At 33.0% G+C, this 23,697-nt stretch overlaps 1 protein-coding gene and 1 long non-coding RNA gene across 2 annotated transcripts; one reads left to right on the top strand and one right to left on the bottom strand.

The window, feature by feature from the left end:
• Nucleotides 1–3,720: 3,720 nt before the first annotated feature.
• Nucleotides 3,721–19,865, top strand: LOC126744274 (NADH dehydrogenase [ubiquinone] 1 alpha subcomplex assembly factor 3). Its single transcript, XM_050451650.1, has 4 exons — nt 3,721–3,886; nt 10,257–10,380; nt 19,354–19,412; nt 19,473–19,865. Exons 1-4 carry the CDS (start codon nt 3,834–3,836, stop codon nt 19,810–19,812), a joined length of 576 nt encoding a protein of 191 aa, XP_050307607.1. The 5' UTR covers nt 3,721–3,833; the 3' UTR covers nt 19,813–19,865.
• Nucleotides 12,038–15,569, bottom strand: LOC126744276 (uncharacterized). Its single transcript, XR_007663098.1, has 2 exons — nt 15,412–15,569; nt 12,038–12,292 (listed from the first exon to the last, which is right to left on the bottom strand). It is a non-coding gene; the product is annotated as an uncharacterized LOC126744276 (long non-coding RNA).
• Nucleotides 19,866–23,697: the final 3,832 nt, after the last annotated feature.

Raw genomic sequence — 23,697 nt, 5'->3', positions numbered from 1 at the left:
GGGAGGATAATGAGTATAAAGAGGTGAAAAAGCGCTTTAAGACAGAGGTGAGAAGAAACAAAAGAGCTAGTTGGCAAAGGTTCTGTAGTGAACTGGAAATGATGTCAGACTAAACAAAGTTCTTGACTCAGCTCAGATAGGAAATGCGAAATAGGCTCTCTAAAGGTAGGAGATAGCTGGACAAGCATTAAAGAAGAGGCACTAAAACATCTCCTCGAGACTCACTTTCCAGGAGAGGGCGGTACGGTTACGGATCGGGTCGAGAACTATCAGGAGTCTGATTGGGGATTGACTGGAGAAATAGTAATAGAAATTTTACCGATAGTGCTATCAAAGCATATTTTTCGGGCCAGCGTAGCAATGGGATAAGTATCGAAGTCATGGCGGGCAGCGAATGTGGTCTTTTTCCCCAAAACGGGCGTTATAGGCCCATCAGTTTACCGTCCTTTTCAATAAAAACATTAGAAATGATGATCGATAAACACTTAACTGAGGTGATAAGGCAAATCCACTGCATAAAAATCAACACGCGTACACAAAAGGGCGGTTTACTAAAACTGCTCTACACGCCGTAGTTGAAGAAGCATCAACAATAAGGAGGTTGCATTAGTACTCTTCTTTGACGTTGAAGGAGCCTTCGTTAAAGCGAAAACCACTTAGATCTACGAGGTTCTACAGACATGGAGCGTACCTGATCCGTTGGATCAGATCAGCACTGCGAAAGAGCACGACCAGCGCAGCTCTGGGAGATCACCGAGCAGAGATCGGGGTGGGTGGTGGGTGCCCGCAAGGGATTTGCCTATCGCCAAAGCTCTGATGTCTGGTCATGGACGATCTTCTAAGGCAGCTTGAGCAGGAAGGGTTCTATGCTGATGACGGACTAGTTATAGTCACAGGCAAATTCATTGAGGTAGTGTGTGATCGCATGCAAAGCGCATGCAGGATCATGCGCATCAAAGGTGGTGCGTGACAATGGGCCTCACTGTTAATCCTGACAAAACAGAGCTCATACTTTTCACGAAAGGAAGAAATTTTGCAGGACGTCATTATTGGACCACATCAGGTAAGAGGTTAAATACCAATATGTCACCGAGGCAGTCAACAAAGAAATCGCCAAATTACGAGACATTAATTTAGTGTCTAAATGTCTGTCTCAGTTGTTTTTAAATCTAACATTAGTATGTGAAATATGGAAGAGTTGAAAAGTTAAGTGTGGCTGAACATGTCTTAAATACTGGTCACTTTGTAGGGAAAGATAACTTAAAATTACTTAAACAATAGAAAATTAGATGCATACGAAAGTTGAGCAATATTCAAAAATCAAAAAAACATTCTTAACAGGGATAAAGATTTAATCCCTTATAGTCAATTATATAGTTTAGTTAGTGTTTAAGATATGTTTGGCCATGCTTTATTGCCTTTTCCGCTCTATTAATTACATCATTCGTCTGTAATATCATATGTAAATCATTAGTCAGATCTGTAAATAGTTTTAGTTTAGTTTTAATCTTCTCCCGAAGATGGTAACATTGTTAGCAAAACACGTATCGAGATTAAAAATAAAGAGTTTTGGTTAGTGGTAAAACTGTCGTAATTTGAGCATCACATCAAAGGTTCCAACCATAGGACTAAAAGAAATCGCCATCTTGTGGCAACTTCAAAGGGTAGTTAGCAGAAAGTGGGGTATAAAGCACAAGATCCTGCTCTGGTTTTATACTGCTGTGATCATACCTAGAGTGGTGTACGGCTCGGTAGTCTGGTGGACGGCAAAAAACAGGTCTTCAAATGCTTAAAAACTAGCTATACTGCAAAGGCTGGCCGGTCTCACACCAGGTGCAGCGTTTAACATCCTCCTGGACTTGCCGGAACTCCCACTGTGGATTCAGAGGGAGGCGCTAGCAACGTATGTAAGGATGAGGGATAGCACCACATGGCAGCATCGACCCGGGGTAGCAGGTCATACATCTATCACCAAACTGATAGAGAAGGAAATGCCAATTCTGCTACCCCTCAATGCAAAGCCAGAGGACAGTGTGGTTAGGAGGTTCTTTTGAGATTGACCTAGCAAGCAGGGAAGAATGGCCTGACATAGACGCTCCACCTCGAAAGGATTTGCAAATATGATATACAGACGGTTCAATTGCCCACACAAGGCTGTCAGGAGCTGGAGTGTATCAGAGCGATACCGATCGAGGATAAGCGTTCTTGCTTGGAAGACATTTGTTAGTCTTTCAAGCCGAAGTGTTCGCCATTCTCAAGGTGGCCGTCAGAGAAGTCAAAGAAGTCAGAGAAGTCAAAGAGAGCATTAGTTATTAGAGTATGTAATAATCGACGAATCGAGAGATGTAATAATCATTTACTCCGACAGCCAGGCTGCGTGAAAAGCCATCCAAGCACCCAGGACCAGCTCCAAACTAGCCCAAGAGTGCAGAGATGCGCTGGACATTTTGGGTAGAAGGAAGGCGGATGTGTTGGGTTCCCGGACACAGCGGAGTGGAGAGCAATGAGCGAGCGAACGAGTTTGCGAGGCTCGGATTAGCTCTCCCATCGATTAGCCCCGAACTTTCTCTTATCCTACACACCTGGGCATGGGAAAAGACCAGGAAATACTGAAATATGCGGAAAATGAAAGAAAAAATGAAAATAAAAATGAAATATAACAGCGGTTGTCGACGGGTCAATGAACTACTATCAAATCCAACTAAAGCTAGGATCTACTATTCTCACTCAACTACCAAATTAAATTATCCACAAAAAATCAAAATGAAAAAAAAGCAAAATTTCAAAAACTAATCCGCAAAAATACCAAATGGCCGCTTTTCAGAACTCACCGGTGGATACACCGGGCTGCACCGGAAGTAACCGAGGCGTTTCAGAATTAACCCGGTACAAAAAACCCCACGTTTCAAAATTAAGCGATGAAATTTTCTAGTTGCGACCGACGGGGTATCGAATTAACCGGGGTTTTAAGGTAAAATCTCGGTCAAGTAAATTCTTCCTAGGATTCCTAACGAAGTTTTGTATTTTTTGCGCATTAGTTTTTGTAAATTTGTTGTTGCTCAATTTTCATTATGGTTTTTTGTGGATATTTTAAGTTTATTTTTTATGGTTGAGTGAGAATAGTAGAAGAATGACATAAAACATTAATATAATTTTTTAAAATTTTGTTTGGTTATTGGTACCGATTATAAAAGCCACAAACTCATTGCAACAAAAACTTAGACCCTTACTGTGTCGTTTTCGTTTGGTTTCTAGTTTCTTCAACAGCAAAACAGGAGCAATTTTTTCATGGAAAATGCTGCCATAGTTTTTTGGTGTACTATGAAAAATTACAAAATATAAACATAAATAGAAATCGATATTATTAAAGCTGCCAACTGTCAAACAAATTCTAAGAGAATCTACCGAAGCGTTTCCGACTGTTTAAGTAACCGAACGGCAACCTGAGATCTACCGAAAGATTTTTGATTAACCGGTTAATTCAACCGGTGAATGAATGGTGAATTCTGAAAAGTGCCCAATTAGGTTAGGAATCTTAGGAAGAATCTATTTGACCGAGATTCCAACTTAAAATCCCGGTTAATCCGATGCCTCGTCGGTCGCAACCAGCTGATTTCACCGGTTAATTTTGAAACGCCTTGGTTACTGTCGGTGCAACCCGGTGAATTCTGAAAAGCTCCCATAGCAAACATCCAATGAACCCTATAGATTTCGGTTGCTATAAGAGTCATGACGTCACGTTATAAATCTTAACCTCAATTTTCTAAGTGAAAAGTTGTTTACGTTTTTGATAATACCTATAAAATTATATATTTATTTGAATTTTGAATATAATGAATCTTGAAGTGAGGAAACGATTTGTACAAGGTGTTAACGAAGTGCTTAGGTAATTTTACAAATTTTTTTTTTTCTTTCAAATATGTTTAAACAAGAAACCTACAAAATGTTAACAAGATTTTGGATAGGCTGATTGCATATTAGTTCATGCTTTCCTATGTGCTTACGACAAGAAACTAATTATCACACAATTTTAACATTAGCAAGGAAAGAATTAAGATTAAACAAGTATCTACAAATAATTTGTCCATATTTTAAAATTGAGAACACACATCAAAGGTTCCAGACCTTTAGAATTACTACTTTCAAACTGCAGATGATTCACAAAACCACTATAAGAAATGTTTAGCTTTATCTTGCTCTTTAAAGATAGATTTTTACATTGGTAGAGCTTTAAAGATAGTAGATCTGTGTATGGCATGTCTGACTATTTTTATTTTCACATAAATAATAACAGTATGTGAGTGAAAAAACTACAACCTAGAAAATCTACTGGTTCAGATGAAATTCCATTCTATATTTATAAAGGTTTTGCTCAATTTTTAGTAAAACCTTTAGCTTCTCTTTCTAACATGTCAATTGAAAAGCAATCATTGCCATATCATTTAAATTATAGGCCTATTAACTTAGATGGTTTATCTAAAATATTCGAAAATATCCTTCATGACAATTTATATAAAAATGCACAACCTTTATTTTTGTTTATTTATTTTTTATACTCACAAACATTTGAAATGTGAACAGTGGTCACTGGCATAAAATCGAAAGAAAAAAGTAACTGGGGTAACTATATAAACTAACTAAAAAAAAACAAAGAAAATAAGAATAAACAAATACCTATATATACTTACTCTAAACTAGAAGAAAAAATTATAAATATATGCTATCACACAAAAATAGAGAAACTTTTTAAAATTCCTTATATTATAAAAACCTTTAGTATTTAAATTACTATTTTCTAAAAATATTGTCGCTCTTAATAACTGCATTTTGTTCCATCACATTCACTGTTTACATATATTTATTGTAAGCAACACAATTTCTGATTTTAAAACATGAAATTCGTTAAAGACCAATAAAAGAAATGGCGTTCTGCACAAAACCACCAAAAAAATTGAAATGATCATTAAAAAAATTGCCCAACTGATCCCCACAAATCGGCAAATTATTTAGCAATATTTACAAAACCAATCAGTTTATATGCTTTATTAACAATGGTTTCACACCAAGGTCTACATAATGGCAAATTATCAATCATGTAATTACACTTTGTGTTTATTTATTTATTTATTACTATCAATGTTTACATAAACCTTCTAAGATTATACACAATAGGTATACATAATATATAATATTAACTATATTAAGGATCTAGAAATAGAAAACTAAACTAAGATAACATCATGTGCAAATTTCTTAAATTTTTTAAAATTACTGGAAAAGAAATCAAGACTATCTGCATACATGTCAACAGTTGCAGAAATCCTATTTATTCCATTGTTTAACAGATATGATTTTTGACAAAAAGGAATATGCAGAAGGTCATGCATGCTAGTTGCATAAAATGGGATATGGATTGAGAAAAGGGCCAAACACTCAGGACATCTGGTTAGGCTACTCAGTACTTTGTAAGCAAAACAGACATTATAAAATTCTCTTCTTAGTGACAATGCAGTAATAGACAAATAAGACTAAGAACAGTTTGCTCTGTACTAAGAACTACCCAGATTTGAATAGTCTGTATCTTATAAACTTTATAAATCTGGATTGAATGTTTTCAATTCGAGATATGTTGTTTTGATAACAAGGGGACCAGATTATATTTGCGAATTCAAGATTGACCAAACTAAAGATAGATACAATGTTTTCAGTGCCGGAATGTTTGTAAAATCCTTGCATGATCTTCTCAAAAAGCCTAAGAGTTTATTTGCCTTAAAGATGATAATGTCAAAATGGTTAGAAAAACTAAGCTTTGGATCTAGATAAACACCCAGATCACCAATTATTACTATTATATTATTACTTATTCAATTAAACACTCTTTAATGCAACATTGTTAATGGAATAATCAACAGTATGAAGATTTTTTTGTCTACTAAATCTCATAAAACAACATTCATTTACATTTGCATTTGCATTACAAGTTGCATGTCATTTATTATATTATATTCTACTTTTTATGTAAAGGTTAAAACATGACATTTATTAACATTAAATGATGATCTATTGATATTAAACCATTTAGATATGGACTCAAATCACTCTGCAACTCTTCAACTTGTTGAATTTTCTTGTTTAAATAGGATTTTATAAATATACATGCAGATAGTGAAATATCAAAATTACCCAATTTAGCAACCACAGTCAACTTTATTGTTATAAAACCATTTTAGTATGTGATGATCACATCTGAGTATTTCTTATTATCAATAGCCTTAGCTATTGCCTCTGTTAGAAGATTAAAACTCGGACAGTTGAGACTTCTGGTGGGAAACCATGTTGCTGTGGAGCAAACCTATTTTTTATAAAGTTGTTCAAGATATCTTGGTATATAATGTTTTCAAAAAATTTTGCAACAGAATTTAGACCACTAATTGGCCGATAATTAATAACCAACAATGCATCTCCCAATTTGAATATAAATAGATGATTTTAATTTTTTTTTGTTTTAATTTTTTAGTGCTTGCTTTAATGTGGTCATCAGATATACAAGAAAATACAAAATTCCCTAAAGTAGGTAGCAACAGATTGACCCCCAAAAAAAACTTATGCAGGGATATTAGGTTTTAAACGTTTGGATTTTATAAAGTCCCAGAAGTTATTTGGATTATTATAAACGTTGTTTTCAACTACTTCATGATATGACTACAGTTCTTGTTTTGTTTGCGGTTTAATTATTGCTCTCAGAATTTTAAACTTGTTTGTAAGTTAGCATCCCCCTTTTGAATTTGTCTGTGAAGTTTATTTTTCAACTTAATTTTTTTTAATTCTGTGGAAAAGTAAATTGGATAGCTACTACCTTTGCAAATTTTTTTTTACTAGTTTTTTGGCTATTGATTGATCCAGGCATTCATTATTTTTTTATAAAATAAATCAATACAGATAACATCATTAAGTTCTGAAATATCTGACAAGTTAACATCTCCTAATAAATTATACAAAAGATAGAAATCCACGTTTGAATAATCATAACTATGCTTTTTGCCAGGAAAACTTGTTCTTTGTTGGGATACATGTAAGGTTATGTCATACTAACAGAAGGATGATATATGTCCTTCGCTAAAACTGGGCTATCACAATGTTTTACATTTAAAATATTCATATTTGACAACACAAGAATTGGTTGCCAGTGTTGGACCCATTTTGTTGAAAACTTGAGTTATAATGATTCAGATCATAAAAGTTTAAAAAATTAGTTATAGCCTCACAGCCTTCCTTTGAATAGAGTGTTAAATTGGAATTACAAAATTAAATACTTTCAAATTGATTAAAAAATTGGATTTATTATATATAATATATATTACTTGGTCAAACCTCTTTCCTCCATGCATTCTTAAAGTCTTCCTGTTTGATTGTCGTTTTCATGGGTATAAAGATTTCTGGACGTTTTGATATGTGCTCTTTACATTTAACTTCTGCAAAATTTGATTGAAGAAAAGACTACAGTAAAACATAAAATAAACAAGTGTCAGCACGGTATTTGTTAGTGACAAATGCACAATTACAAATCTTTGCATCCTCTCAGAACAAATTTCTTAGACAATGAAGTCAAAGGAGCAGTATCAGGGAGAAGTAATGTGGTTAAAATTGGTAATTGTTTGTCAAATAAATGTGTTTTAAGTTCAGGAGTCCTTCAGGGTAGTAAACTTGGCTTTAATTTTTGTACCTTTTATTAGTGGCTTACCTGCATGTGTCTCTTCATCTGCAACTTTGATGTGTGCTAATGGTTTTAAAGTTAATAGTTAAAACAACATGTGTTAGGGAAGATAGTGTAAAGTTGAAAAATGATCTTCGATTGTTATTGATTGATTTAAAAATAATCAGATGTCTCCTAATGATAAAAAATATGTAGTGATCACTTATATCCATAAGGGCAACTATCTTATTGAGGATTACCAATTTGGTGATGCCAAAACTGACCAAAAGAATATTATCAGAGATTTAGAAGTAATATTTCAGGCCAACAAAAATTTTAATTTTCACTATAAATAATTCTTTGGATGTTGTAATCCGGAACAGTAAGAATTTTAAGATTAGCACCATAATGCTTCATTAAACTCTATAATGCCCTTGTGAGGCCAGATCTGCAAAACGCCTCAAATATTTGGTCCTATGGTTTAGTGTTAGTATTTCTTGGTTTTTATAATGTTTGTGAAGTCTTCCTGACTAAATAAATAAACATGGGACAAGGCTTCATAGTCTTGTCTTCATCAGAAAATACAAAAAAAAAATGATGGGATTTTAATAATTTAATGTTATAAGTATTTATTTTACTCATATAATGCTACACTCATAGAATGAGTTCTCTTTTATTGAGCTACATGTATATCCAAGCCTGTCATGTATGAGTAATACAGATCTTTTATCAGGTAATATTTTTAATGATTTTTTTTTGGTTTTATGCACAAAATTATATGAATTTTAAGTTATAACTTTTCAGTCATTCAATGTGAACTTCATCAGATAATATTACCTTTTGTCTAAAATTCTTTACTAGCTTTGTAACATGAACCTACTAATAACAAAAATGTATAAAACATTATAATGTTAAAGAAGAAAATAAACAAGGCCTAACATCACATTTTATTTTAAACAAAATCAGGCTTTTCTAACAGTCTTGTTTTAGTGCAATATTTATGTGAGAATTCTCAAAAGGCTTTTGAAGTGTGAATATACTCATCATGATATTTTGTTCCCATTTAAAATTACTTGCAACATTTAACAATAATTCTTTTTATTTATACAAATAAAATTAGTGTAGTTGATTACATTTTTTTGAAAAACAATATAGCTTAATGTTTAGGAATCATTGAAATGCTTAGTTTAAATTATAGTATATTTTGCTTCATTTTTTGTTTTTTTTTTAATTTAATGCATTGTGTAGTTGTTTTTTTAAATTTTTTTTCATTAAAAGAAATTCAGCAGCTATTTGGTTGGAGAAATTGTTGAAAGTAGTTCTGTTAGAATCTGGATTACCCTCTATATTACAAAAATTCTATTGACCATTGAAAATGTTAAATTTACCTTTTTTATTTATCCAGTATGTACACATATGATAAATTTGTACTTTCAATTTTTTTTCTCCAAAACGATGTATAATACGAAGCACTTTAATTTCTAATAATTGCTCTAAAAACTCAAAAACCTAATATTTAGCTAACTGTTATACTTTGTTTAAAGGAGAAAAAATTGACAAATTCTACACTAAAATATCTATCCAAAGCAGTTTTCACTTTTTTCCTATCCCGGGTACGAGCTATTATAGCGCCCTAAAAAGTAAACATTTTCATTTTCACGGTGGATCTGAGGCAAAACGAGTAACCTTATTTCTTTCTATTAGCAGCTTTATTAGCTTCACAAAAAAAGAGGCACAGGTTCACAAAATATGAAAACTTCTTTAAAAGTACGAAGCAACCAATTATAACCAAAATGGAACTCAATGTACATATACAGTATTCAAAAAATTCAAAAGTTTAACAGTTCTTTTGTTATATATGTGTATATATATCTCAGTTATTAAGATATTTGTGTTGCTTTGCTGCTTTTATATAAAATTCAACGGCGGTATTGGGTTGTCTATTACTGTGTGGTAAGGAGTGCCGTACTATTTATATTTTATATGTAACATACTGCACACATAATATGGCTGATCATTTTGCAGACTATTTAATATTATTGTGGAGTAACACAGCCATTAAAATAGTCATAAAATATTTCTTAAAATAAAAACGGTTTAAAGAGATTGGGAACAAACACAAAAGAACCATAAGACATACATCTGAACATCCTATCCTTTATCCCAAACTAAACCTAGTTCTTCGGTCATATTAAAAATCAAATTATCACATCGTGCCTCCATTACAATATTAATAAATCACTATTGTAATTAATATGTAGGTGTATGTTATGGTAGTGTATGTAGATTCTTGGTTTTGTATAGCTATAAAATTAATTAGCTCGTTGAGAAGTTACCTACCACCTTATGATATTCCCGCTTTTTTCAAAATTCTCTTTGACTTTTATAAAAGTTAGCATTAAACACAAGTTTGATAAAGGAAATAAAATAAACATATTAAAACCAGATTTAAATAATCACTAATAAATAAATTCAGTAAATTTTACATTTAATATTAAACGTAAATATTATATCGTCATCGTTTAAATTATTTATAACATCTATATTCAAATATTTTTTGCAGACGAACATTTACGAAAACAGCATCCACTTGTAGCCCAAGAGGTTATGATGATGAGGGAAAAACAACATTACACATTATGAATAGGGAACAGGAACTTGGACTAATGATTGATGGATTCAGCCAGGTAACTAAACGTCCTTATCACATTTTGATGCATTTTCTTTTAATTATAATTTATTGTAATAAAAAGAAATTAGTTATTTTATGTTGTTTCTAGGAAGTTATACTGAATTCTAACTGCATAGGTGTTTTTGAAGTTTGTAAATTGTTTTGCTTTTATTCCATATACTACTTTAGGTTTTTTCGGAGCCTGATAATGCTGAGATAGCTGTTAAAAAGGCTAGTAAGTTATCATAAAAATCATGAAAATATTTAGAAAGAACTGTTTTAATTTCTTGCCAAGTCTTTCCACTTCAATTCTTTAATCTCCGTTGAATTATGACAATTATGAAGAGCTTTGTACTGCTGGAAGAGGCTGTAACTTCTCATCAAAATCATTTGTCTTCTTACTAGGTCGAATCGAATTGTACACTTGAAGTATTTTAGTCAGTGTAATTCAGGAAAAAAATCATGGGTGATGTATACAGCCTCCAGTGGTAATAGTTCGTTTCTTGGCTCTTTGGTAACTTTAATATATTCACTTGAAAACTCAATTACTCGTCCTCTTAACTTCCTTTCAATAAAGGCCTCACTCCATTTGTATATGCATTTTTTCTAAATGTTTTTGTTCAATTACTATTTTCATTTTATTGGAGTAGTTTGGCAATGCATTCAACAGCATTCTTATTTTTAAGAAATGCTGAACCCGCAACAGTGAGATTTTCAGCACCAAACCATCTCTTTATAATACCGTGTTTACCTGCAACCTAATTTACACCATTTTTCTGATTTATTATTAAACAAATCATATTCCTGGAATCTCCTGGACCTCTGTCGACTTTAGGAATATTTAACAACACACAATCACCTACATTGAAAGTCGGCAATTTTTTTGCCGAATTACTCAACATTTTTTTGGCTGCTTTTTCAGTTTTATTTCTAGCTTCGTCGCGTTCCTCAGAGATGTTTTTGCTAGCGGAACATAAATTGCACAGTACTGAAGATCCTTGTTGACAAACTTCAGTAATATTAACAACACGTAAACAATTTTCGCAAATTGCTTCTTCAGATCTTTTTTCCTCCGAGCAAGACACAATATTGGTAATGTCGGTATCTTCATCAGCGAGACTTTCATGTGCATCCGATATTTCGACAACTGAATCTTCTTCGTTATTTATAATTTTCATAAGCTCTTCTTCGGAAGTTAATGATTTTGCAAGCGCTGAGGGGATGTTACTAGAAGATATACCAACTTTAGGTTCACAGCCTAAAAGTGCTTTATACGGAGAACGTCCTATTGTTCTGTGAAATGAGATATTCTTTTGCCATTGCACAAACTGAAGACTATAATGCATTCAGGCCATAACTCTTTCAATTCAAGTATAACCTTATTTACAAACTCGCGACCGTTGTCGCTCTGGAGAATTTTCGGGGCTCCTATTAACAGAAAAATACTTAATAAGTTGGAAGCAACTTTTTCGGCACGTTTGGGTTCCATTGGTCGTAAGAATACGAATTTTGTGGCATGATCTTGATAATTTATTATCCATTTAAATTGCTTGTCGGGAAGCGATTGGAAATCTATCAGATCCATCTGCCCTCTTTCATTAAAATCTTTGCTTACAATGGGACGTACTACAATTTTTTGTCTGCCATTTTTCTTTTCATTGCAGCTTTTGCAGCATTGAATAAAACATTCTATGGCCGGACGTGGGATATTCAATTTATTTTTGAGAGCTACTTCCATTTTAACGCGACCACCGTGCCCTGTTTTGTTGATATGATAATCACATAATTCCTCAAATAAATCTTCGTACGCCACTACAAAATCGATTTCATCCTCGCTTTTATGTTTCTTTATTAAATGTGATTGGTCAGAAATGGTCATAACATCATATGTCTGCAGCAAAAAGTATTCGCGCCTTTCTTTTCTTCCTCTAAAACAGAAACCTATTTTAGAAAAAATAAAGAAACAAATTTCAAATAATTAAATTTTTCTTGTGCCTCGCTATTATAGAACCCCCCTGTGTAGCTAAGAATAATTTCCTGCGAAAGTACAATGCTTCCCATAAAACTTTTCTAGGAAACGTTTTTTCTAAAAAGCTAACTTTGCCACACTATTGGGCCATCCTGTATACCTAACATTATACAGGTTGCCCCAATAATCCGTGGACATAGAACTGCCACGTATTTTTGGAATTAAAATAAGTCGATTGGACACAATTTACCTCTATACAAAGGTGCTTCGTTTGTTCATTAGAAGGCATCAAAGTTTAACAATAAAAACACAGTTTGATATTTTTATTATACAGGGTGTCCGGAAGCTAGATGCAATCCTTTAAGGGGGTGATAGCTGATTTAATTTCAAACATTTTAAGCTAAATATGTGTAGGTCGAAATTTGTTTATAAATTTTTTATGGCAAATTTTGCATTTTTCTCAATAAATACCAAAATTTCACACTTAAACGGTAATAGAGCGCAAGTTACCATTAGTATCTGAGTTTCAAAGTTTATTTTGGTTTGTGTAATGTGTATTAATAAAAATACGATAAATTTCAAGCTTCTGTGTAAACTTATTAGAAAAAATAGAGATATTGAAACGTAAAAAATATATTGTAATGAAAATGCTTTCGTCGTTCAAACCTCTCTAAACATATGCCTAGCTTCTGCCCTTTATTTTAAGATATCACTCATGCTGATGCCTGGCCAATTCTCAGAATTATGGCCTCTTTTGTGCGGCAGGTTATGTAAACAAAACTTACTGGATTGGTTTTCTATTATGGGACAGTTCAGGTAAATATTCAGGTAAATAAAAGGTAATAAAAACAAAATTAAGCAGAGGTACCTAATAGTAGATACTGTAGGGTAAGGGGTACCTAGTAGGTACTTTGGGGTGGGGGTTATAAGTTAGGTACTCGCTTAATAAATAAAAACGTATGATTTTAGCCTCTTGTTGTTTAGTTTCACTCTCGCCTCTAATTTTGTAAGATTATCAACTTCATACTGACTGCATCCACTGATTTTTAAATCGAGTTTCTGCCCGTTTTATTAAACAGTATTGTAAAATGGAATTTACCAACCAAGAGTACGCTGACATTGTCTTCACATATGGACGCGCTAATGGTAATGGAGCTTTGGCACGACGCTTGTGCCAGGAACGTTATCCAGATCGGATGTTACCAAACTTCAGAGTGTTTCAAAACACCTTTCGCCGTCTTACTGAAGTTGGCATTGGGAATAATCCGGCACGTGGAGTCAACCCTGGCCATAATAATGTAGAGATTGAGGAGCAAATACTGAAAGCTCTTACCGCAGACCCTACTGCAAGCGTCAGAAAAATAGCTGAAGACCTTGGCCTTTCTAGATGGAAGGTGTGGACGACCATGAAGAAAGATGGACAGTATCCCTTCCATGGTACGGGGGTGCAGGTCTTACAAGAAGAAGACCCTGCAAGACGAATTCAGTTCTGCCGCTTTTTATTGAACATGGACATCGAGGACCCGTTATTCTTAAGAAGTATCTTGTGGACAGACGAGTCCAATTTTTCCAGGGAGGGTATTACCAACTTCCACAAGCTCCATGAATGGGCTGCCAAAGATGCAAATCCGCATTGGAAAAAACAAAAATCATTTCAGAACAGATTTTCGGTCAATGTGTGGGCCGGAGTAATAGGCAGGACTATTATTGGGCCACATTTTCTACCAGAGAATTTAAATGGTGCCAACTATTTAGATTCTCTACAAAATGATATCCCCGTTCTTCTAGACGAAGCTGGATTATTGGAACGAGAAAGACCAATAATCTTTCAGCAAGATGGTTGTCTAGCGCATTAGTCCTTGGCCGTCAGGAATTACTTAGACGACTGTTTTCCGGACGGTTGGATCGGTAGAGGCGGAACCTTTCCGTGGCCTCCTCGATCGCCTGACCTAACTGCGTTGGATTTTTTCATATGGGGCCGGGCAAAGGAGCTTGTATACACCACCGAAATAAGAAAAAGAGAAGAGTTGATTCGCAAAATAAATGAAGCATTTGACAGGATGAAAGAAGTTATTACCTGTATTAGAAATAATGGATTGCATTTTGAACATGAACAATAAATAGTTTAAACAAAATTGTGTTTTATTTAACATTAAAACCTAAAATAACCCCACAATCGGGGCTCTAATGCTTAGTAGGCTTATGAAAGGTCTCAGTCTAATAATTTTTGTTTACATGACCTGTCGCACAAAAGAGGCCATAATTCTGAGAATTGGCCAGACATCGGCATAAGTGACATCTAAAAATAAAGGGCGTTTCAATGTCTCTATTTTTTCTATAAGTTTACACAGAAGCTTGGAATTGATCGTATTTTTATTAATACACATTAGACAAAACAAAATAAACTTTGAAACTCCGATACTAATTGTAACTTGCGCTCTATTACCGTTTAAGTGTGAAATTTTGGTATTTATTGAGAAAAATGCAAAATTTGCCATAAAAAATTTATAAACAAATTTCGACCTACACATATTTAGCTTAAAATGTTTGAAATTAAATCAGCTATCACCCCCTTGAAGGATTGCATCTAGCTTCCGGACACCCTGTATAAAACAAAATCTAATTGCATAGAAAGTAGCCCCTTATTACTGCTATCAACTGTACCAAGTTTCATCAAAATCGGAGAAATTGTTTTTGACTAATCAACAAAAAACGATTTTTTTTATAAAAATTTTAACACCCTGTATCTCCAAAACTAAGCTCTAACAGACAAATGAAGCACTTTTGTATAGAGGTAAATTGTTTCCAATCGACTTATTTTAATTTCAAAAATACGTGTTAGTTCGATGTCTACGGAATATTAGGACACCCTGTATATCTAAATATTGCTATCCAAACTACACAAGTGTATAAAATTTCAAAATGATAGGTTAGTAGGTAGTACCCACTAACAGTGGGGATATGTTTTTGTAATAGCATGAATTAATTCACAGTGTACACTGTACAAATCACGAGTCCATGAGAATCCCGGATATAAACCTAACCTAAACAATCTATAAGAATGAGATAAGTACTTACGGTTTCTGCGTAGCTGCTACAATGTCCTGTATAACTGTTTCAATTTTGTGCTTTGTGTAAGGCTTTCGTAGAGGTTTCTGGGAATAAAACTCTTCTAATTTCTTGTAGAATTGCGTTTGTTGTCACAATAACACTCTCGGTCGTCGTCATTTTGAGGTTACTATGTGTGTTATTTCGTTGATGTTGATTCAGCAAGTACATTCGAAGCGGTACATGAAACGTCCAATACAGTCGGACACCTAACGTAATTTTGCTCGTTTTCATCAAGCGGCCGAAGCACGCTGACGTTACACGTAACGTCTAAAATTTATAGTCGTTCGGCGTAACAGTTATCTAGAGAAAAAAATGAAAACTCCAAATCTCAGTCTTTAAGAACTCTTTTTCTGACTCTCAGTCAGTAACAGTTATTTGTTTCAGTGTTTGGCAGCGTAATGACCGATTACAGTAGAAGGCTGCGACATATATATAGCATATCAACTTTTTCTTCATTCGTAAATATTTCAAATATAAGCAAATTTATTTAAATAGCAAATAATAATTGCGCTTGACAAGATGTCATGTATTATGTCAATTGAAAAATAATTAAATAACGCGTCAAAACGCAGCCTATTCAAGCAGTTAGTTTTTTTCTTCTAATGGGCTTATTTATCAACCCATTTAAAAAATAATCATATCAAATGATTGGGAAAAAGAAACCGCATTTCAAGAGTGGTTGTTTCCAATAATGTGCTATTTAACAAATTACCTAATTTCCAAAATTAATCGTTTAGACATTTTAAATAGGCGTGTGAAAGATTTAAGTCATAAAATGTAAGGAAAACTATTTTTCCATGATTACTTGATTAAAGCTTTCAACGCATTCATGGCACCCTATTTTAAAATTTAAAAAAATGATTTTTTCTATGAGCATAAAACAAAAGGTAGCAAATATAGTATTATTGTTTTTAGAATATTATTTTTTATCGAAATACGTTAAAATATACCAAGTGTCCCATTTAAAATAAGAAAGTTAGTGTCACTTCCTGTTAAACTGGAAGTGATGGAAAATAATAGAATATGTCAAAAGATGCTCTTATAACTATTCTATTGATATACCAAATTTTAATTCGTTGGGTGAATATTATATTGTTCTATCAGCATTTTTGGCGCGAAACATTCCGTGAATGTATTTGAATATATATATTTTTTAATTGTTCTATCAGAATTCAAAACGTTAATCTGAATTGCTTACAACCGAAGTTAAAACCGATATTAAAATGTTCTATGTGCAAAATTTAAAAAATAATTAGCATTATAATGTTCTAACAGATGAGCCAATCAGATTTCAAAGTTAACTGCTGATAGAACAATATAATATTATTTCGCACTAGTCAACATCGAGCTTTGTTTTGTAAAACCGTGTGCTGGTTTTTTACGGTTTAGTGCTGTTTTTTTAGCTAATTTGAAAAAAATGGACTTCGACATGGAGCCGTAAGTATAATAAATTGTTTTAATGAAATGGATTTTAGAAAAAATTGTATTTTAATTGGTTTAACTGTAAACATTGGTTTTCTAACCTCAATTTTCCATGCGTTTTTTTCTGTTAGAACATTATAATAATATCTTTTAAAAATTTTGTGCTGTAATTGTAAACTTTAAAGCTTGCTTTTAGAACATTGTATTATTTTATTTAAGATCAACATCAGGAATAAATCCACGTGAAAGAATGGAGTATATAGAGAACAGTGATGATTCGCATCTTGATCCAGATTTTGTCCCATCTGACGAAAGCGTGGAAGGAATGAGAGGTTTTATGTCTAACGTTACACAGGAAAATGGTAGGCAACCAAGGAGATATACATTATTTTAGTAAAAAATAATAATTTTTTTATTTTCTTATTGCAGACACACCTTTGCAAAACAACTCTGAAGCACCCGAAAAAACCAATCAGCAAAATTCCGCTATTTCTGATGAAAATAAATCTACCAGAAAACCAAAACCTGAGATGAGGAAAATGGATATTAATAAAGTTTTGTGCCAAAGAGGAAAGGAACATAGAGATGTAAAAGGTAACATCCGCAAGGGAAAAAATTTAAAAACTTTAAAAAATTGTGAGAGTAATTGCAAATTTCTGTGTGGCAAGAAGATAAGTTTACCTGAACGAGAAACCATATTTCAAAAATTTTGAGAATTATCCAATGACGCTAAATGGCACTTTCACGCAAAAAATACCGAAAGAATAAACAAAATACGAAAGCAAACTTTATGAGAAGTATCACGTAGAAGTTATTCATTTAAATATTATTTTCACGTAGCAGATGAAAAAATTCGCGTATGCAAGACATTTTTTTGACGACACTGGACATAAGTCAACAAAGAATCAACTGTTTTCATGAGAAAAAAAAGAAAACCTTACAGGAATTCTTTTACCATCTCGTCAAGGTTGTCATCCCAAGAAAACTATCAGTAATACAAGCAAAGACTACGTTCGACTTCACATTAGTCAACTTCCGAGAGTAGAATCTCATTATTGTCGAGCTGACACAAAAAAGGAATATTTAGAAAGAAACCTAAGTATTAATAAGTTTTATTCTTTGTACACTGAATTTTACAATGAAAAGCAAATTGAACCTGTTACAAAGGTTGTTTACAGAAATATTTTCAACTATGAATACAACATTGATTTTTTAAAGCCAAAAAAGGATTGTTGTGATCTGTGCGAGGAGTACCGAATAAAACAAAAATATGGTATGACTGACGAAGAAAAACAAAGATTTGAAAATCATGTACAAGGAAAAACCTCAGCGAAAATTGAACCCGATTTGGATAGATCCAATCAAGATCAAACCACTGCTATCATATGTTTTGACCTAGAGAACGTTTTTGCACTACCGCGTTCTAATATATCCAGTTTTTTCTATAGCAGAAAACTCAACACCTACAACCTTACTGCACACTGTTATTCTCTATCCAAAAAAATTAGTTACACTCTATCCAAACAAAATTAGTTACAAGCTTAAGCACAATGACGACTCTTTTACCGAAGTTCCTATTATATCTCAGACTAGTACTAGGATCAAAATAAATACTTCATATAATCTGCCTGAAGTACGATGTGCACCAGAGCCAAAAAAGTGCCTCTTACCGTTTGCCAAAGTAGCTGATCTAACAAGATTATTTAAATTTATGCCCCCTGTTGATGTAACGTTTATGAAATGTTTGTTTAAAGAATACAATAACCCTTCAGTTTTTAAAAATGAAAAAAAGAAGTTAAACAAAAATGAATAAAATGTTATGTATCTTGGTAGTGTTTCAAACATATACGGTACCTGTTTTTTCCTTTTTAAAAACCCTGTTTACGTTTTTCTAAACAAAATATTATTACCACTAATGAATCTTAGTTTTTTTTCTATGTTGTTAGAACATTTATTTTATTTTTGTAAATTTTCAGATATAAATAAATTATTTTTGTTCTATCAGATAAATGTTTAATTTTTAACAATCCTAATAAATATTTATCGACACGTTAAATGAAATCTTAAATTTAATGTGATCCTTAAAACAACCAATAACATTCCTAGCCAAAAATGACAACAGTAACAAAAATTATTTAATCGATATTTTTAAATGCATGATTTTTCATTTTGCTTTTGGAACTATTATAACAATATAATATTCACCCAACGAATTGTTTATCTTGAAAAGTAAAAAAGTTATTAAGTGTTCCCTTTTGTCTGTGTCACTCGTCATAACTATCAATATTTCTACTCTACCGATTGGCCCGAAAAAGTAATTTTTGATTTTTTTGCGCAGATTAGAATTAGCCCGTCGATATAAAAAAATTAAACTTAATAAATTTATAGCTCACTTGATGAAACAGTTACTTAATAAACCTAATCAAATAATTCCAGTTAAAGTTATTTTCTTTAGTCTTATAATTTAAAAAGAACTTCGTTTTTTAGGTTGGTTTTAGGCTAAACAATCACATGACAGTTTTAGGACCAATGGTTATATTCTCTAGGTAAGTAAAAACTAAATCGTATCACGTTTACATAATCAACAAAGTTCTCTTTGTTTGCAGATCGGTGTTATCCTGGAACGTTGGCACCATAGCAGATGTCAATGAAGATTCATTTTCACTTTTCAAAATCCTTGAACCGAAAATAGACATTTTAGTATTGGGTACAGGTGATAAAGTAGATAATCATAACTTTTTTTCCAAATTCCTTAAGTTCTCCAAAGAATATAGAATTGCTTTCGAAGTTCAACCGACAGAGACGGCATGTGCAACATTTAACTTCTTAAATGCAGAAGGCAGAAATGTAGTAGGATGCTTAATACCCCCCGATACCATCAGGGTTACTGAAGATGACGAGTTCAAAACGCAAATGCGATATAAAAATTCATATGCTAGAACATAGATGATTTTTTAGTTAGTTAAATGTAATAAAAGTTCATATTTATTTAATTGTTACACGATTGGTTTTATTGAGAACAATTACTGTACTTTAGTAAAAGAAATTTTAAACTCGGCCGTAAAATTAACATAAACTTGCAAGTTTAAATAACATTTACTCACTATGTGACATAAAAAATATATTTACAATTTCATTAGTCTTACCTTAAATCTAATTTGTACAATATAATAAATTTCAAATATACAATTCATCTGAACATTATTTTCCTATAATGTAATTTTGTCCAATGACATAACAAGAATAACCAACAAAACTTTTTAATAATGTTTTAATCAACCCCAAATTTATGCAGGGTGTCTCCACGTGATAATTACAAATATAAACACATTTTGATCTTTACGATGAAAAGTTTTTCGAATTACAGGTTTTAACAATTTTATTATTTTTACCAAAAAATTAAGCATAATTCCAGTGGCCTAACAAAATGATACCAGATCTCGAAAACCACAAAAGATACAAGGTCGGTTAAATTGGGGAAAAGTTGCGTAACTCAATGCTTATTAAAATGCCTTGAATTGCCTTAAATTGTTAATATTTCAGATATATTTAACATCGTAGTATTCAAAGATACGACGTTTCGTCTTTTTTTCTCATGGACACCATATTTTATTATACCTTATTTAAATAGTCCTTTCAAAGTTGTATTTGATGTTATTGCCACATATATTATGTAGGTTGCCTTCTACAAAGATTGAAGACTTTATTAATAATTGAAAAGAAATGCTAAATAAAAATATTCAAAAAAAGTCAGTGAGCGCAAGAATAGGGCAATTGTGTAACATGCATAGGTCATTTTTCGGTAAAATGTAAGAATAATTCAAACTGAAATATTCATTCTGTTATATTAAATGATTTAAGTGACCATAAGCCAATTTTAATTAATATTAAAATAAGTAATTACATTAATAAAAAAAATCGACAAATTGTTTATCCACAGAGCTGAGACTTTGTCCTGGCAAAACTTGAGGTTGCCTCATCTACACTTGCTTAATAAAAATATAGAATTCAATGTAACAAAAAGGTGAGACTGAAATCCTACATCTCGAACGGACTACTAGTTTCCATTCAACAGATAAATAATTTACATAAGATTGCACTTTGCATGCAAATACCACCAGGGCTCCAAATGAGCATAAAACTTTTTTGTGTAAATTAGTAACAAAATCTAAGTCCTCCCAAACAAAGTATGGAATTTAATAAAAGAAGCAACAAATTATCAAAATAATATATACTTCTTATTGATTTGAATAATGATGATATCACTGAAAAACGAGGAATAATAAAATAGCAAAATAAACAGTAAATTGAAAACCATTGGAGATCAAAAGTTGATACAAAATATAGGTCCAAACACTTCTATTTTTACTCCAATAACTGATATATATATATATATAGTTAGTCAAATAAATTGTCTTAAATATGGTGTTAGTTATGGTGAAGATGGTGTTACTTCGGCAGTTTTAAAAATAAATTACGCCAGTGTATTAAAACCATCGAAGCTAATCTAATAATTTGTGTATTAAACACAGGAGTACGAGGTCTGGCTATTAAAGAACGAGACTGCGTGCCTAGAGGGCGCCCTAGACGGGTAGGGAAAAAAACGAGTAGTGCGTTGGGTATCTAGATATCTTGTCTATGCACGTACCAAAACACGTTTTCGTCACTATTATAGTATTCGTGCAGTAGCGGTTTGAAACGAACGTGTTTTTTTCTCGTTCCGAAAACCATGTGTGACGAAAAACAAGAGCAACGCATCAATCTTAAATTTCTCGTTAAATTGAAAAAAACTCCGACTGAGTGCTATAAATTGTTGCAAGAGGCCTATGGGAAAGATTTTCTCTCTCGCGCGCGTGTTTTTGAGTGGTGTAAGAGCTTTAGTGAGGGCCGAGAGAGTACTGAAGATGACCAGCGCTCAGGTCGCCCTGTCACTGTTTCAACTCCGGAAACAGTGACCAAAATCAACCAAATTGTGAGAATGAATGAGCACCCGGATGATTGCCGAGGCTGTAAACGCCGATAAAGCAACGGTTAGAAAAATATTACACATGACAAAAGTATGTGCGAAGTTGGTGCCAAAAAACCTGACTCCTGACCAAAAGCTCTTGCGTCAACAGATCTGCTCAGATTTCCTTGAAAGGTTAGAAGAAGATCCCGGACTGATTAAAAACATTGCGACGAAACGTGGATTTATCAATACGATGTTGAAACCAAGCGACAATCGATGCATTGGAAGACGCCTGAATCGCCCAGAATAAAAAAAGCAAGGATGTCGAAATCAAAATTCAAGGCAATGTTGATCGTTTTTTTCGATATTAACGGTATCGTGATGACTGAATGGGTTCCAGAGGGTCAGACTGTCAACCAGACTTACTATTTGTCAGTTTTGGCAACACTGCGAGAACGAGTTCGTAAGAAACGGCCCGAGTTGTGGAAAAACAACTCGTGGATTTTGCACCAGGACAACGCACCTGCCCATAACGCGCTATCTGTGAAGCAGTATTTGGCCGGTAAGCGCACTCCGGTGCTCGAACACGCGCCGTATTCGCCAGATTTGGCTCCGTGCGACTATTTTTTGTTTCCGAAGATAAAATCTGCTTTGAAAGGGACCCGATTTAAGTCGATGGAAGCGGTAAAACAAAAAAACGGCAGAGCTCCTAAAGGCCCTCACCAAAGAAGACTTCCAGGACTGCTTCCATCAATGGAAAAAAGGTATGGAAAGATGTGTGGCGAGGGGAGGAGAGTATATTGAAGGGGAGCATTCGAATGTATAATAATTTTTATAATAAAACCCTTTTTCGTCAGTCTCGTTATTTAGTAGCCAGAAATTTTAAAATAACTGGCGTTCCTATTATTATTATTGAATATTTATGTAAATAGTGTTTTTTCGGTTGTGGAGGTATTTATTTCGGTTGTGGAGGTATTAATTCGGTTGTGGAGGTATTAATTCGCTGATGATGTTGTGGTAGTTGAGTGGAAGCACATACCATCAAAATATCTGAGATAGCTATATATAAAATTAAGAATTGAATTGGTACGATTATAATTTGGTTTCTTTAAATGTGGATAAAACCAATTTTGTCACTTTTGCCTTAACTCAAGGTATCCAGATATCTAAAATATTAGGGTTCATAACTGTACTATAGAAACAAATAACTGTGAGTGTAAAAATATAATGAAAAGAAAAGAATGTGTTAAATATTTAGGAATTCTTATTGACCAAAATATGACTTAAAAAACATGTTATCTCTGTCACTAAAAAAAATAAGATAATAATCAATTTGTAAGTTTTATGAGCTAAAAAATATCCTGGACATACGGAAGATATGGACTACGTTAAAAATGGTGGAATCTATTGTAAGTTATGGTTTACTTATATGGGGAAATGTTCGTAATGATAAATGTGTAGCTTAAAAATATATCCTCAAAATCATTTAGGGGAGGGTGGGCCGCTATGAGACATGGGCAACGATGAGACATCTTTGTCGTTTACGCGATAGCCGTCTATCGGTCGCACAATATACTATTCTGTAAGCGTATGACAGTCGTCTTCTAGATTTTATGGAAAGGGCACGTGGCGAGGTCGATCTTTTTTTCATGTATTGTTTTGATAAGTTTTTTTTGAGTGATCTATAAACCCTAAAGGTAAGACAGTTATATGCATTTGTAAATTGACCTTTTACCTAATTTTTAAATGTAACTTTTAAAAGACAACTTTAGTTTTACTGTATAATAAAAATATTTTTTCCTAAATATACAAATGGGCCACAATAAGACAATTTTTTTGGGCCACCATGAGACAGTGTCTCATGATGGCCCAAATTTAGTAGT

This window comes from Anthonomus grandis, chromosome 13, assembly GCF_022605725.1.
Source record: "Anthonomus grandis grandis chromosome 13, icAntGran1.3, whole genome shotgun sequence".
Taxonomy (NCBI): Eukaryota; Metazoa; Arthropoda; class Insecta; order Coleoptera; family Curculionidae; genus Anthonomus; species Anthonomus grandis.
This window is presented reverse-complemented; position numbering and strand designations above follow the sequence as displayed.